Here is a 16773-nt window from a genome sequence, read left to right on the forward strand (position 1 = left end):
AGAGAGAGACACCGGGAGAGAGAGACTCTGGGAGAGAGAGGCTCTGGGAGAGAGAGACACCGGGAGAGAGAGACTCTGGGAGAGAGAGACACCGGGAGAGAGAGACACCGGGAGAGAGAGACTCTGGGAGAGAGAGACTCTGGGAGAGAGAGACTCTGGGAGAGAGAGACTCTGGGAGAGAGAGAGGCTCTGGGAGAGAGAGACACTGGGAGAGAGAGACTCTGGGAGAGAGAGACTCTGGGAGAGAGAGGCTCTGGGAGAGAGAGGCTCTGGGAGAGAGAGACTCTGGGAGAGAGAGACTCTGGGAGAGAGACACCGGGAGAGAGAGACTCTGGGAGAGAGAGACTCTGGGAGAGAGAGACTCTGGGAGAGAGAGACACCGGGAGAGAGAGACTCTGGGAGAGAGAGACACTGGGAGAGAGAGGCTCTGGGAGAGAGAGACACCGGGAGAGAGAGACACCGGGAGAGAGAGACTCTGGGAGAGAGAGACTCTGGGAGAGAGAGACTCTGGGAGAGAGAGACACCGGGAGAGAGAGACTCTGGGAGAGAGAGACACTGGGAGAGAGAGGCTCTGGGAGAGAGAGACACCGGGAGAGAGAGACACCGGGAGAGAGAGGCTCTGGGAGAGAGACACCGGGAGAGAGAGACTCTGGGAGAGAGAGACTCTGGGAGAGAGAGACTCTGGGAGAGAGAGGCTCTGGGAGAGAGAGGCTCTGGGAGAGAGAGACTCTGGGAGAGAGAGACTCTGGGAGAGAGACACCGGGAGAGAGAGACTCTGGGAGAGAGAGACACTGGGAGAGAGACACCGGGAGAGAGAGACTCTGGGAGAGAGAGACTCTGGGAGAGAGAGACTCTGGGAGAGAGAGACACCGGGAGAGAGAGACTCTGGGAGAGAGAGACACTGGGAGAGAGAGGCTCTGGGAGAGAGAGACACCGGGAGAGAGAGGCTCTGGGAGAGAGACACCGGGAGAGAGAGACTCTGGGAGAGAGAGACTCTGGGAGAGAGAGGCTCTGGGAGAGAGAGACTCTGGGAGAGAGAGACTCTGGGAGAGAGAGACACTGGGAGAGAGAGACTCTGGGAGAGAGAGACTCTGGGAGAGAGACACCGGGAGAGAGAGACTCTGGGAGAGAGAGACACTGGGAGAGAGACACCGGGAGAGAGAGACTCTGGGAGAGAGAGACTCTGGGAGAGAGAGACTCTGGGAGAGAGAGACACCGGGAGAGAGAGGCTCTGGGAGAGAGAGACACCGGGAGACAGAGACTCTGGGAGAGAGAGACTCTGGGAGAGACAGTGTCAATGTCACACACACACACACACACACACACACACACACACACACACACACACACACACACACACACACACACACACACACATAAACGCACACACATACATAAACACACACACACATACACACACATGTTTGGACAGACCTTGTAGTGTCTCTGAGCTACAAGGTATGAATGAAGAGTTTTCCATCCTGCAGAATGAGGCTGTCGCTTTGCTCTGGTGGGGGTCCCTTCTAAAGGGGAATCTGTTACAGATTGCCTGCTTGAATTTGAAATCGGCGATGTAATCCACTGGAATACTGATTACTTTGTAATTAGTGCGATCTGATTACTTTCCCGTACGGTCTACCAAAAATATTTAAGTAAAAGATATTGCTGTAAATCCACATGTAAGATTATAATTAGGAATTTACATAATTTTCCATAACAGTGTATGGCAGAGCAACCTAACTTACAACAGTGCAAAATACAATAGAGGAGTTGAGTGAGGTAATGATATCTGAAGACAGAAATGATGTGTTTCTCATAATCCCTTTCTGTGTGGGTACACGTTGTCACTTGGGGTTAAATGGCTTCCAAAATCCATTGAATGAAAATAACAATTTAGAGACAATTATCCTTTTTTTCCTAGGAGATTGGACAGTCTATTCTTTCTACAGTAGGAAGGTAGATAGGGAGACAGAGTAGGGGAAACCAGAGAGATCCCAGGCCAGGGTCTCTCTCGTGGGTGTGGGGGGGGTCTTCACCACTAAACTATCTCTGCCCACTACAGACTGTATTGTAGACTTATTATCACCAACCATCTATACTTACTGCCAACGATTTGGACAGCCCATCTTATTGTGTGGAGTCTATTGTTTGATGTACAGTACATAGGACTAAATGTACTGGATGTTCTGTAGTCAACTGTCTCTTGTTTGGTATCCATAGAATTACATGTAAAACTATTGGAGAGTGATATGTAAGATCTACTGTCTATGGTTTGATGTCCATAGTATTACATGTAAATGTATTGTAAAGTGATATGTATAGTCTACTTACTGTCTATGGTTTGATGTTCATAGTACTAAATGTATTGTAAAGTGATATGTACTGTATAGTCTACTGTCTATGGTTTGATGTCCATAGTATTATATTAATGTATTGGAGAGTGATATGTATTAGGCCTGGGCGGTATATATCGACTTTTTACAGTATATCAATATATTTTCAAAATACAATAGGATGAGATAATACTGTTTATATGGATATGGTTTTATGTTGTATTCAAATCCATAACCCGTTCCACCCATGAAGCCATGCCAGCGTCTCTCTCTCTCTCTCTCTCTCACTCTCTCTCTCTCTCTCTCTCTCTCTCTCTCTCTCTCTCTGGCAAGAATTTATGAAGATTATGTACTTTCAAATGTGAATTCTGTCAACCTCAGAGTTGTTGAACATAATCAGAGGAGCATGATTGAACCACATACAGGTACCACTTTAACATCACCTTTAATCAGAGCAGCATGACTGGACCACATACCACTTTAACATCACCTTTAATCAGAGCAGCATGACTGGACCACATACCACTTTAACATCACCTTTAATCAGAGCAGCATGACTGGACCACATACCACTTTAACATAAACTTGAATCAGAGCAGCATGACTGGACCACGTACCACTTTAACACAACCTTTAATCAGAGCAGCATGACTGGACCACATACCACTTTAACATCACCTTTAATCAGAGCAGCATAACTGGACCACATACCACTTTAACATCACCTTTAATCAGAGCAGCATGACTGGACCACATACCACTTTAACATAAACTTGAATCAGAGCAGCATGACTGGACCACGTACCACTTTAACACAACCTTTAATCAGAGCAGCATGACTGGACCACATACCACTTTAACATAACCTTTAATCAGAGCAGCATAACTGGACCACATATCACTTTAACATCACCTTTAAATCAGAGTAGCATAACTGGACCACATGCCACTTTAACATAACCTTTAACCAGAGTAGCATAACTGGACCACATACCACTTTAACATAACCTTTAATCAGAGCAGCATAACTGGACCACATGCCACTTTAACATCACCTTTAATCAGAGCAGCATAACTGGACCACGTACCACTTTAACATCACCTTTAATCAGAGCAGCATGACTGGACCACATACCACTTTAACATAACCTTTAATCAGAGCAGCATGACTGGACCACATACCACTTTAACATCACCTTTAATCAGAGCAGCATGACTGGACCACATACCACTTTAACATCACCTTTAATCAGAGCAGCATGACTGGACCACATACCACTTTAACATAAACTTGAATCAGAGCAGCATGACTGGACCACATACCACTTTAACATAAACTTGAATCAGAGCAGCATGACTGGACCACATACCACTTTAACATTACCTTTAATCAGAGCAGCATAACTGGACCATGTACCACTTTAACATAAACTTGAATCAGAGCAGCATGACTGGACCACATACCACTTTAACATAAACTTGAATCAGAGCAGCATGACTGGACCACATACCACTTTAACATCACCTTTAATCAGAGCAGCATAACTGGACCATGTACCACTTTAACATAAACTTGAATCAGAGCAGCATGACTGGACCACATACCACTTTAACATAAACTTGAATCAGAGCAGCATGACTGGACCACATACCACTTTAACATCACCTTTAATCAGAGCAGCATGACTGGACCACATACCACTTTAACATCACCTTTAATCAGAGCAGCATGACTGGACCACATACCACTTTAACATAACCTTTGATCAGAGCAGCATGACTGGACCACATACCACTTTAACATAAACTTGAATCAGAGCAGCATGACTGGACCACATACCACTTTAACATAAACTTGAATCAGAGCAGCATGACTGGACCACATACCACTTTAACATCACCTTTAATCAGAGCAGCATGACTGGCCCACATACCACTTTAACATCACCTTTAACCAGAGTAGCATAACTGGACCACATGCCACTTTAACATGACCCTTAGAGGTCATTGGTTCGAGGATTGAATGCTCTCAAGCACTGTAAAACACAAACATCATGTAGAATAGGGGTGGGGGAAAAATCGATACATAGTAGTATCGCGATACTTTGCGTGGCGATACTGTATCGATACAGGGACGCCAAGTATCGATATTTTATTATCCATAATTACTTGTGTACTGTATACTTGTGTACTGTATATGTACTATATACTTGTATACTTGTGTACTGTATGTGTACTGTATACTTGTGTACTGTATATGTACTATATACTTGTGTACTGTATGTGTACTGTATGTGTACTATATATGTGTGTACTATATGTGTGCTATATACATGTGTACTGTATGTGTACTGTATACTTGTGTACTGTATGTGTACTATATACTTGTGTACTGTATACTTGTGTACTGTATGTGTGCTATATACTTGTGTACTGTATACGTGTGTACTGTATGTGTACTATATACTTGTGTACTGTATACGTGTGTACTGTATGTGTACTATATACTTGTGTACTGTCTGTATGTGAGGTCCGTTGTCATTGCATCATATGCCGGTTTACTGTGTTGAAAAGGTCCCGTACACCAATTACACTTTATATATATATGATCTATTTCAAATCGAAGGTTCCTCGCTAATCACCGGTATTCCGACTGGATCCTGCTATTCCGCTGATATCTTTTCCACAATACGAGAAAACGAGCAATCCTTCACACGCTAGAAAAAAAGGAAACGGCGGGAACTACACTTCCAAGAGGGTAACGATCCCAGCGCTGAGAGAGATAAAAAAAAAAAAAAAGCAGCTTCCACAGCGGAGAGGCAGAATCTCTCTCTCTCTCTCTCTCTCTCTCTCTCTCTCTCTCTCTCTCTGCTCTACCCTGAAAATTGTGAATTCCTCTCACTCAGAACAATCCATAATCTTGGCGAGGATCCACTGAGGATTTGGAAAGTATGCTCATTATATTAATGTTGAGGTAGTGAGAGAGTGGGGTGGGGGGTGTGGGGCGGGGGGGATGGTGGGGTGGGGGGGATGGAGGGGCGGGGGGGATGTTGGGGCGGGGGGGATGGCGTCGCGCTGCTGCTTGATAGCGTTAGCGGCGAGAGACACGCAGCAGGTTCCAACAGGAGTTTACAGACTCTGGAGATCCACATTAAATAAGGAAACAGCTGCATTCCTCCCCGCCGCTCTTACAACACGCCGGAGTCTTGAATGAACTTCAAAGGAGAGGAGATCCCTGTAAATGTGGCTCCCAAACCGATGATTTATTAGCCGCGGAGTCTCAGGGATGTCCGACAGGCAAGGTGGGAGAGAGAGAGAGAGAGAGAGAGAGAGAGAGAGAGAGAGAGAGAGAGAGAGAGAGAGAGAGAGAGAGAGAGAGAGAGAGAGAGAGAGAGAGAGAGAGAGAGAGAGAGAGAGGTGCGGAGAGAGACATTCATTCAGGTGGCTCTAGAAAGGTTTGGATTTCAAGTCTGTTATTTTATCGGCCTGTCTCGTCGCCTCGCGGGGGGAAATGGCTCCTGTCTTTCGCTTGGTTTTTTTGCTTTTCTTTCAGTCGTTGGAATAAATCATACAAATACGGTGGGAGGAAAAAGGGAAAAGCAGCATCAATCTAAAATGAGACAGACACTCCTCTTCTTCTAAGTCCCCCTGGCAGGTTCACACAGCATTCACACAGCATTCACACAGCATTCATACATCATTCATACATCATTCATACATCATTCATACATCATTCATACATCATTCACACAGCATTCACACAGCATTCACAGCATTCATACATCATTCACACAGCATTCATACATCATTCACACAGCATTCATACATCATTCACACAGCATTCACACATCATTCACACAGCATTCACACAGCATTCATACATCATTCATACAGCATTCATACATCATTCACACAGCATTCACACAGCATTCATACATCATTCACACAGCATTCATACATCATTCATACATCATTCACACAGCATTCATACATCATTCACACAGCATTCATACATCATTCATACATCATTCATACATCATTCACACAGCATTCATACATCATTCACACAGCATTCTAGGGCTGACCTTCGAAGCTTTTTTTGGCAATCGAAGCTTCGGGGCCGAGCTTCGATTTTAATTCGAAGCTTCGAGAAAAAAAGATTTTTTTTTTATTTATTTTTTTATCTTATGTTGTGGGACTTGTACAGCACTTTCGTAAACGTTGTTGTTTTTAAATGTGCTCTATAAATAAAGTGGGTTGGATTAATTAATTAAGTAGCCCCTTTCGTGACTGTGACGCATCCAACAAGGTTTCACTCGGCTGTGTGATTTAATTCAAGGTGGATCGCTGTTGTCGTTTGAACAACTTCAGATTTCATGGGAACTACCAATCCCCCAAATCAAGAATGTTTAAGATGAATGAAGTAAGATTTTGATTATTTTAAATATGGCCTGTGTAGACTAAACTATGCACAGAATTATGTCAGTCTACAAGGTCCGGATTCTACATGGTCCGGCAATGTAAACCTTGTAGACTCCACTACAGACCAATTATCAGTGAATGTTCATGCATTTTTAAGAAGGGCAAATTCCACAAAAAAACAAAGAACTCACCAAAACATCTCAGTAGCACCTTATCTAAATGTTATATTTCATATATGGAGATTCATATTTATTTATGTATTGCATGCATTTCTACATTTTATTTCCTATTTTGTTTATTCATCCCAGTATCTTTCTTTCTTATGTGTGGAATTCTACAAGGCGCGCGCACACACACACACACCTACACACACACCTACACACACACACACTTACATTTAGTCATTTAGCTGACGCTTTTATCCAAAGCGACATACAAATTCTGTATGACAAGACAGCAAGAAGGGTACAACTCTATCAGCTGAGTAACAATGTTCATCAAAGTGTTGCGTGTTACAGTGTAGGTTAGTTTATTAGGACAAGTGCATGACAGTAAGGTTAGTCGCGGTTAGATTTTCTTTTTTTCTTTTTTTTCTTTTCAGATAATGGTTGAAGAAGTGAGTCTTTAGTCGATGGCGAAAGATTGGACGGGATTCGGCTGTCCTAACTGGGATGGGTAGTTCACACACACACACACACACACACACACACACACACACACACACACACACACACACACACACACACACAAATCGAAGTAAAAAAAAAAAAAAAAAAATTAAAAAAACAATTTTTTTTTTTTTTTTTTTTTTTAACTTCAATTTTTTTTTTAATGTTCGAAGCTTGTGCCATCGAACGAAGCTTCGAAGCTTCGAAGTATTTAAGACAGCCCTACAGCATTCATACATCATTCACACAGCATTCACACAGCATTCACACAGCATTCATACATCATTCACACAGCATTCATACATCATTCATACATCATTCACACATCATTCATACATCATTCACACAGCATTCATACATCATTCATACATCATTCACACAGCATTCATACATCATTCACACAGCATTCATACATCATTCATACATCATTCACACAGCATTCATACATCATTCACACAGCATTCATACATCATTCATACATCATTCACACAGCATTCATACATCATTCACACAGCATTCATACATCATTCATACAGCATTCATACATCATTCACACAGCATTCATACATCATTCACACATCATTCATACATCATTCACACAGCATTCATACATCATTCATACATCATTCACACAGCATTCATACATCATTCACACAGCATTCATACATCATTCACACAGCATTCATACATCATTCATACATCATTCATACATCATTCACACAGCATTCATACATCATTCATACATCATTCACACATCATTCACACATCATTCATACATCATTCATACAGGATTCAGGCTGTCACTCAGCGGTCAAGCTGTCACTCAGCGGTCAGGCTGTCACTCAGCGGTCAGGCTGTCAGTCAGCAGTCAGGCTGTCAGTCAGCAGTCAGGCTGTCACTCAGCAGTCAGGCTGTCACTCAGCAGTCAGGCTGTCAGCTGTCACTCAGCTGTCACTCAGCGGTCATGCTGTCACTCAGCGGTCAGGCTGTCACTCAGCGGTCAGGCTGTCACTCAGCAGTCAAGCTGTCACTCAGCAGTCAAGCTGTCACTCAGCTGTCACTCAGCGCTCAGGCTGTCACTCAGCAGTCAAGCTGTCACTCAGCTGTCACTCAGCGCTCAGGCTGTCACTCAGCGGTCAGGCTGTCACTCAGCGGTCAGGCTGTCACTCAGCGCTCAGGCTGTCACTCAGCAGTCAGGCTGTCACTCAGCAGTCACTCAGCGCTCAGGCTGTCACTCAGCGGTCAGGCTGTCACTCAGCTGTCACTCAGCTGTCAGGCTGTCACTCAGCGGTCAGGCTGTCACTCAGGCTGTCACTCAGCGGTCAGGCTGTCACTCAGCTGTCACTCAGCGCTCAGGCTGTCACTCAGCGGTCAGGCTGTCACTCAGCGGTCAGGCTGTCACTCAGCTGTCACTCAGCGCTCAGGCTGTCACTCAGCTGTCACTCAGCTGTCAGGCTGTCACTCAGCAGTCAGGCTGTCACTCAGCAGTCACTCAGCAGTCAGGCTGTCACTCAGCAGTCAAGCTGTCACTCAGCAGTCAGGCTGTCACTCAGCAGTCAGGCTGTCACTCAGCAGTCAAGCTGTCACTCAGCAGTCAAGCTCATCAGCCTCAAACAGGCACTTTTGGCTTCTGTCTCTTTAAGTGAAAATTCAACGGCGCTGCTGTACTTCCTGGTTCAGATCAAACTGTAAAACTAGCTATCAGATATCAGATCCAGCAATTGTATATCTTCTTTCTTGCCTAAATAAAATGTATCTTAGTAAACCATCAAGGTGGAAAAAGGGACAGAAAAGAGTCATTTATTATTATTATAATTTTCTTTTACAAACGGTTGATACGTAAGTCAAGAGTCAGACCAGAGCATATCAGGTTGTCTTCTTTCTTTCAAGAGTGAACAATAATAAACGTCAATAGACAAGATAGATTATGCCAAGAGTAAACTATTGTGACTTACATAGTGACATACTGTTATTAATGGAAGAAAAGGCTGGAATAAAAACAAGGCATTCTAGCAAGAAAGGCTGGGCTACATACGTGGCATTTCAAGCAGCTCATGAAGAGTTATTCCTGTCAGAGAGCTCCCTTTGGCGTGGAGTTTGGATGTTGAAACTCTGCAGACATGACCTCCAGCTATATACCATACTAAATGTGAGGGGATAGGGAAGCATGGCCTCTTTAAGACTCGAATAAACCATTAAAAGTGAAAAGGTAGTATTGGTGTTATATTTACTTGCTTGCGTAAGTAAAATGCATTACTAAAACTCAATAATCAAATGCCACAAGTTTTGTACACTTTTTGGAATTTTGAATTAGGATCTCTTGCCAAGTACATTTCTGAATATACCAGGAATTTTTCCTCTGCAATTAACATAACTATTTAGGATCACCGGGTGTCCATAGTCCAATACCTGGGGTCCAACTACAGGTGGCAGTGCCTTGAGGATGCATCTAACATGCATGCAAGTGGTGTTGTTGTCCAGCAGGGAGCGCTCTGTCCTCTGGACTTGTCAGTAACAATGCCCCTGTTGCGGTGATAGGGACACCGTACAGCTGCGAGTGCCGTCCTTCGGATGACACGCCAAACCGAGGTCCTGACTGAATTCGTTTGTTAAAGAACCCAGGAGGACACCTATCGCAAAGAGTAGGGGGTTCCCCGACGTTCCTGGCCAAATTCCCAATCTCCCAAGGTCTCTGACATCAAGGCCACCTAATCATCCCTTCCCCCTTAATTGGCTGATATCAATCCTGTCTCCTGAGCCGTTCAGCCAGTGTGTAGTGTGATGTGTGCCGGGTGCCAGTGTATGGCAGCCATTGAGCCTGTGTAGCCCAAGGTTGGGTGCTACCTGTTACCTGTTTATTGCACAATGTTGTTTTTTATTGGATTCTATTATATGTTGTAACACTGTATTGCACATCGTTGCGGGCAAGACCACCCGCATTTCATTGTATACTTGTATGCCGTGACAATTAAAACTCTTGACTTGACTTGACTTACCAGTGGTGGTGAAGGAGGCCATTTCCACCCTACATTGTGTGGGGAGTGCTTTGAGTGTCTAGAAAAGCGCTATATAAATGTAATGATCATTCATTCATTCATGTCTTTTATGGTGTGGGAGGAAACCAGAGTACCTGGAGGAAACCCACGCAAACACAGGGAGAACATGGAAACACACAGAAACCCCCCTGCCCCAAAGATACAGTGCACAATATATTATCAAGTTGAACACATGGAAATGTTTGAGCCCAGTATAACAGGAGGCTTAACCGATAACAATAGCTCATTGTAGTCTAATGTCCATCGGTGTACTGTCTTTCCCCAAAGTGAGACGTCCTCTGTCATGTACCGTGTGTTGCAGTGTTAATTTTGGCAGCTATTTAAATTTTTGTTTTAGCCTTAGTCATGTGTCAAATGCTCCTTTTTCGTTTTCATCATATTTAGTCACCTTCATTTATTTTTCGTTTAGTCAATTTTAGTCAACTACAGGTCTGAGCATTTTAGTCTTAGTCAGTTTTGGTCTCGATTTAGTCTTTTTTGTTTTAGTCTAGATTTAGTCGCAGAAAACGGATGACATTTTTGTCTTTATTTTTTTCCGTTAATGAAAAAAAAGGCTTTTTATTCTCTTGTAATGCAATTCTATGTACCGCTACAGTCAGTCAAATTCACATTCATTTCTATTGGGATAATAGACTCATGTAGACGCCCCTCTCCCCACTCCCCATATATACACCATAAGACATAATCAAACCAATAGTTTTAGTCTTAGTCATGTGTCAAATGCTCCTTTTTCGTTTTCATCATATTTAGTCACCTTCATTTATTTTTCATTTTAGTCTTAGTCGTTTTAGTCAACTACAGGTCTGAGCATTTTAGTCTTAGTCAGTTTTAGTCTCGATTTTGTCTTTTTTGTTTTAGTCTAGATTTAGTCAGGGGGAAAAGCTTTGTTGACGACCATATTTAGTCATCATTTTCGTTGACAAAATTAACACTGGTGTGTAGTCCTGTTAGAACATGTTGTGTTCTACGTGTTGTCCTGTTAGAACATGTTGTGTTCTACTGTACGTGTTGTCCTGTTAGAACATGTTGTGTTCTACGTGTTGTCCTGTTAGAACATGTTGTGTGTTCTGTGTGTTGTCCTGTTAGAACATGTTGTGTGTTCTGTGTGTTGTCCTGTTAGAACATGTTGTGTGTTCTGTGTGTTGTCCTGTTAGAACATGTTGTGTGTTCTGTGTGTTGTCCTGTTAGAACACGTTGTGTGTTCTGTGTGTTGTCCTGTTAGAACATGTTGTGTGTTCTGTGTGTTGTCCTGTTAGAACATGTTGTGTGTTCTGTGTGTTGTCCTGTTAGAACATGTTGTGTGTTCTGCGTGTTGTCCTGTTAGAACATGTTGTTCTGTGTGTTGTCCTGTTAGAACATGGTGTGTGTTCTGTGTGTTGTCCTGTTAGAACACGTTGTTCTGTGTGTTGTCCTGTTAGAACATGTTGTGTGTTCTGTGTGTTGTCCTGTTAGAACACGTTGTGTGTTCTGTGTGTTGTCCTGTTAGAACACGTTGTTCTGTGTGTTGTCCTGTTAGAACACGTTGTGTGTTCCGTGTGTTGTCCTGTTAGAACATGTGTTCTGTGTGTTGTCCTGTTAGAACACGTTGTGTGTTCTGTGTGTTGTCCTGTTAGAACACGTTGTGTGTTCTGCGTGTTGTCCTGTTAGAACATGTAGTGTGTTCTGTGTGTTGTCCTGTTAGAACACGTTGTGTGTTCCGTGTGTTGTCCTGTTAGAACACGTTGTGTGTTCTGTGTGTTGTCCTGTTAGAACATGTTGTGTGTTCTGTGTATTGTCCTGTTAGAACATGTTGTGTGTTCTGTGTGTTGTCCTGTTAGAACATGTTGTGTGTTCTGTGTGTTGTCCTGTTAGAACACGTTGTGTGTTCCGTGTGTTGTCCTGTTAGAACACGTTGTGTGTTCTGTGTGTTGTCCTGTTAGAACATGTTGTGTGTTCTGTGTATTGTCCTGTTAGAACATGTTGTGTGTTCTGTGTGTTGTCCTGTTAGAACATGTTGTGTGTTCTGTGTGTTGTCCTGTTAGAACACGTTGTGTGTTCGGCGTGTTGTCCTGTTAGAACATGTTGTTCTGCGTGTTGTCCTGTTAGAACATGTTGTTCTGCGTGTTGTCCTGTTAGAACATGTTGTTCTGCGTGTTGTCCTGTTAGAACATGTTGTGTGTTCTGTGTGTTGTCCTGTTAGAACATGTTGTGTGTTCTGTGTGTTGTCCTGTTAGAACATGTTGTTCTGCGTGTTGTCCTGTTAGAACATGTTGTTCTGCGTGTTGTCCTGTTAGAACACGTTGTGTGTTCTGTGTGTTGTCCTGTTAGAACATGTTGTGTGTTCTGTGTGTTGTCCTGTTAGAACACGTTGTGTGTTCTGCGTGTTGTCCTGTTAGAACATGTTGTTCTGTGTGTTGTCCTGTTAGAACATGTTGTGTGTTCTGCGTGTTGTCCTGTTAGAACACGTTGTGTGTTCTGCGTGTTGTCCTGTTAGAACATGTTGTGTGTTCTGCGTGTTGTCCTGTTAGAACATGTTGTGTGTTCTGCGCGTTGTCCTGTTAGAACACGTTGTGTGTTCTGCGTGTTGTCCTGTTAGAACATGTTGTGTGTTCTGCGTGTTGTCCTGTTAGAACACGTTGTGTGTTCTACGTGTTGTCCTGTTAGAACACGTTGTGTGTTCTACGTGTTGTCCTGTTAGAACAGTGGTTCCCAAAGGTGGGCCGCGAGATGATTTCCAAAAAAAAAAATAAAAAAAAAAATACAATTTTTATTTTTCAGGCCACTGAACTTAGAAGCAGGCCAGGACAGTGTTTCTAGTTGTATTCTAAAATTCTATTCTATTGTATTCTAAAATGTGACTATTAGGGGTGGGACGATACATCGATCCAGATCGATACATCGATGTAATTATCAACAATCGAATCGGATCGATGCAATGTAATAAGATCGATTCATATCGATACTCTTATTTTGAAAATCCTGTGGCGAGTCTCATATCCGCCCAAGAACAACAGCAGTAGCTCCGTGTGTGTAGACGTTACAGCATAGCATTCTCCCTTTCTGTGTGTGTGTGTGCGCGCGTCTTTGGAAAGACCAGATGAGGTCAGAGGAGTTTGATGTTTAAATGTTATTTAAACATAAACAATATAATACATAATAAATGTAGGCCTATACATGATCATGCAACATCAACAAATTGTTGTAGGAACGGTTTGGGAGAGGGAGGTAGGGAGGGGTTTTAGGTTGAGTTTTGAGTTCCAAAAAATGGAGCTTAAAGTTTAAAGCTCAATATATCAAAACGTGGCACTTTACAGTGAACAGGAGGTCTATTTGTATTAAAAAACAATAGATTGATTTTCCTTTAAATGTCTGGAAGAGCTCAAAAATACAAATGTCAAATGATATTTTCGTTACCTTTTTTTAGTTGATCTAAATGTTACTGATTGTGTTAAATGGGCATATGATATCATCTCATATCGATTGCAGGCACCTGAATCTAATCTAATCGTATTGTATCGTGAGAGACTTTGTGATATCGGCAAATATCGTATCGTTGTCCAAAGAATCGATATCGTATCGTATCATGATGAAACTGGTGATTCCCACCCCTAGTGACTATATGGTTTTATATTAACTTAATAAATAAACAAAAACGAAAAATCTACTTATTTCAACGAACATTTCAAACTAAATAACAGATTATGCACATAAAACGCTGAAAACAACCGAAGCAACAATAGTATTTTAATGAGGCTATTATTATTATCATTATTATTTTGCAACAAGTTAGCCCTCTCATAAATAGCACATATAAATGAATAACTAACTTGAACTAACTTAATAGGATTGAAGTGATATTTGGCTTAAAAAATTGGTCGCCTGGCAAAAAAATAAAAAATAAAAAAGCCTGACGATGTGCATTGGGCCGCGGCTCTCTGACGCCTTATTTTCTGGGTCCCGGCCTGAAAAGTTTGGGAACCCCTGTGTTAGAACATGGATTGTCGTGTGTTCTTGCACGGATAACCAAGTCAAAAGCTGGTGTGTCCCTACAGAATAAAATGATTCTTCTGATCCAGTAATAAAAACCCTGTCTCACTCACCTTGTACAGTACCACAGTACTCCTCTTGGTCCGTGGCAGGTCCAGGGTCAGTACCAGGGTCGGTATCGCTCGCCGGAGTAGGGCTTGCTTTGGCAGAACGTCGGCGACGGACCAGTGTGTGTCGGAGCCCGGAGAAGGACTGCGTTGGGTCGGTCCCGTCGACTGGCTGGATGAACAGACTGTCCTCTCCCGTGTGGACCAACCCCATCTGGCCAGATAACAGAGAATAGGCATGTTAATAAAGGTGCATTAGGTAGAAATGTAAATCTTTTGGAGAAGCAAAAACGTTTTTAATTGTTAAACCGTGGGTCCTCGGTAGTGTCTCCTAGCTTTATGTTTATGTTTGGTTCACAGTGCCTCGAAATAATGTTTTCATTCGTGACGATATTCTATTTTAAGATTTTAAAAGAATGACATGTAGTAAGTATGTTTTAGACCTAGTCTACAGGTAATTTAGAACTGAACTTTGTAAAGAAACTCAAAGTGTTAACTCAAGAGCGATGCACTGCTCTGTTGTAAATGTTATTGTATCTTATTGTTTTTATTGAACAATTCTTGCGCACTTTTTTTACTCTGTCTATTGTATTTTATTCTTTTTATTACTGCCTATTTTTAAACTGAATCAAACCGTAAACAGAGAGGCCTATTGGGATGTTAGATCCTAATGTGAAAAACTGTGATTTGCCTTACCTTGCTGCTACCTTTTTTGTGTATCCTTTTTTTGCCCGCTTTATATGTCTGTAACCAATGATGTTTTATATGTCTGTACTTTAGTTATCTTGCTTGAACATTTTCTTTTTGCTCGCTGTTTTCTCTCTTATCCTCCTCGTTTGTTAACAAAAGTTACATAGTGGAGCTGTACAGTTTAATACTGTGATTCTGTGTTGCCAGTGCAAAATAAATGCCCTTCCTGTTCCCACAACTGCTTATGATGGAGAGCTTTACCAAATGGTAAATGGCTGCATTTATATGGCAGCTTTTATCCAAAGTGCTTTACAATTTGTTCCTCACACTCACACATTCACACACCGACGGCAGAGGTGACCATGGAAGGTGCCAACCTGCACATCAGGAGTAGTTAGGGGTTAAGTGTCTTGCTCAAGGACACTTCGACACGCTGCCTGGGAGGAGCGGGAATCGAACTGGGAACCTCCGGATTACCAGACGACTGCTCTACCTCCTGAGTCACTGTCGCCCCCGTAGGCGTAGTGTACATGTCTGCACAACACACACACATCAGCCCAGGGCTATACAGACACAGGGGCGGGTTTGTGTGTGTGTGTGTGTGTGTGTGTGTGTGTGTGTGTGTGTGTGTGTGTGTGTGTGTGTGTGTGTGTGTGTGTGTGTGTGTGTGTGTGTGTGTGTGTGTGTGTGTGTAGGTGTGTGTGTGTGTAGGTGTGTGTGTGTGTGTGTGTGTGTGTGTGTGTGTGTGTGTGTGTGTGTGTGTGTGTGTGCGTGCGTGTGCGTGTGTGTATGTGTGTGTGACATAGTTCTTGCACTACAGTATCTACTGTATTCTTCTAATTAAAGAATAAACTAATGTAAAGGATTTTAAATGACACACGCACGCACACACATGCTTCAAAGTGTGCAAACAAGTTTCAAGTTCAAGTTTTGTTTTATTTGTCACATATACGATACATGTACATTACAGTGAAATGCTAGGTTCTGTACGAGCTGACCCTGAGATTGTGCTTCATACAGTCAAAAAGTCAAAAAGAATAAAGACCAAACACTATACAAATTATACAATATACAAAACTAAAGTACAAAAGGCACACAAAATGAGGAGAAAAAAAGTCGGTAGAGATGTAGTGCAAAAAGTAATACATAGATAATGAATTTAACTGGGGATTTTATTGGGGGGCAGCTATTTAGCTATTTCTTCACTATTTGGTCATTTATTAGATAGCCCCCCTTGAAACCTTGACATTTTTACATTTTGAAATTTAAAATTTAAAAAGGTTGAACTCAATTTTCTTTTCTTTTTGTCTTTATAATTTATAAATTGTTAATTCTGTATTATTATTGTTTTTGTTATTTTCCTGTGAAGTTCTGTGTATTGTGATTGTGGTTAATGTGTTGTCTTGTTTCATGTAATTAATAATAAAAGAAAATTGATAAAAAAAAATAAGTAATACATAGATAAAATAGATATGGTGTAATGTTTAAAACATGTTTAAAGTGTCGTATGGGAATTAATGTTAAAGCTGAG

At 42.2% G+C, this 16773-nt stretch overlaps 1 protein-coding gene across 1 annotated transcript in view; it reads right to left on the bottom strand.

Annotated features, from left to right (window-relative positions):
• The window catches only part of adamts17 (ADAM metallopeptidase with thrombospondin type 1 motif, 17), a gene marked incomplete at both ends in the record, with an annotated part of 341041 nt that overhangs the window by 297252 nt on the left and 27016 nt on the right, over nt 1-16773 (bottom strand). Inside the window, 1 exon segment of the mRNA XM_084308233.1 lies at nt 14559-14766. Coding sequence (XP_084164359.1) covers nt 14559-14766 — 208 coding nt within the window.

Source organism: Notolepis coatsorum (genome assembly GCF_963971535.1).
Source record: "Notolepis coatsorum genome assembly, chromosome: 2".
Lineage (NCBI taxonomy): Eukaryota > Metazoa > Chordata > Actinopteri > Aulopiformes > Paralepididae > Notolepis > Notolepis coatsorum.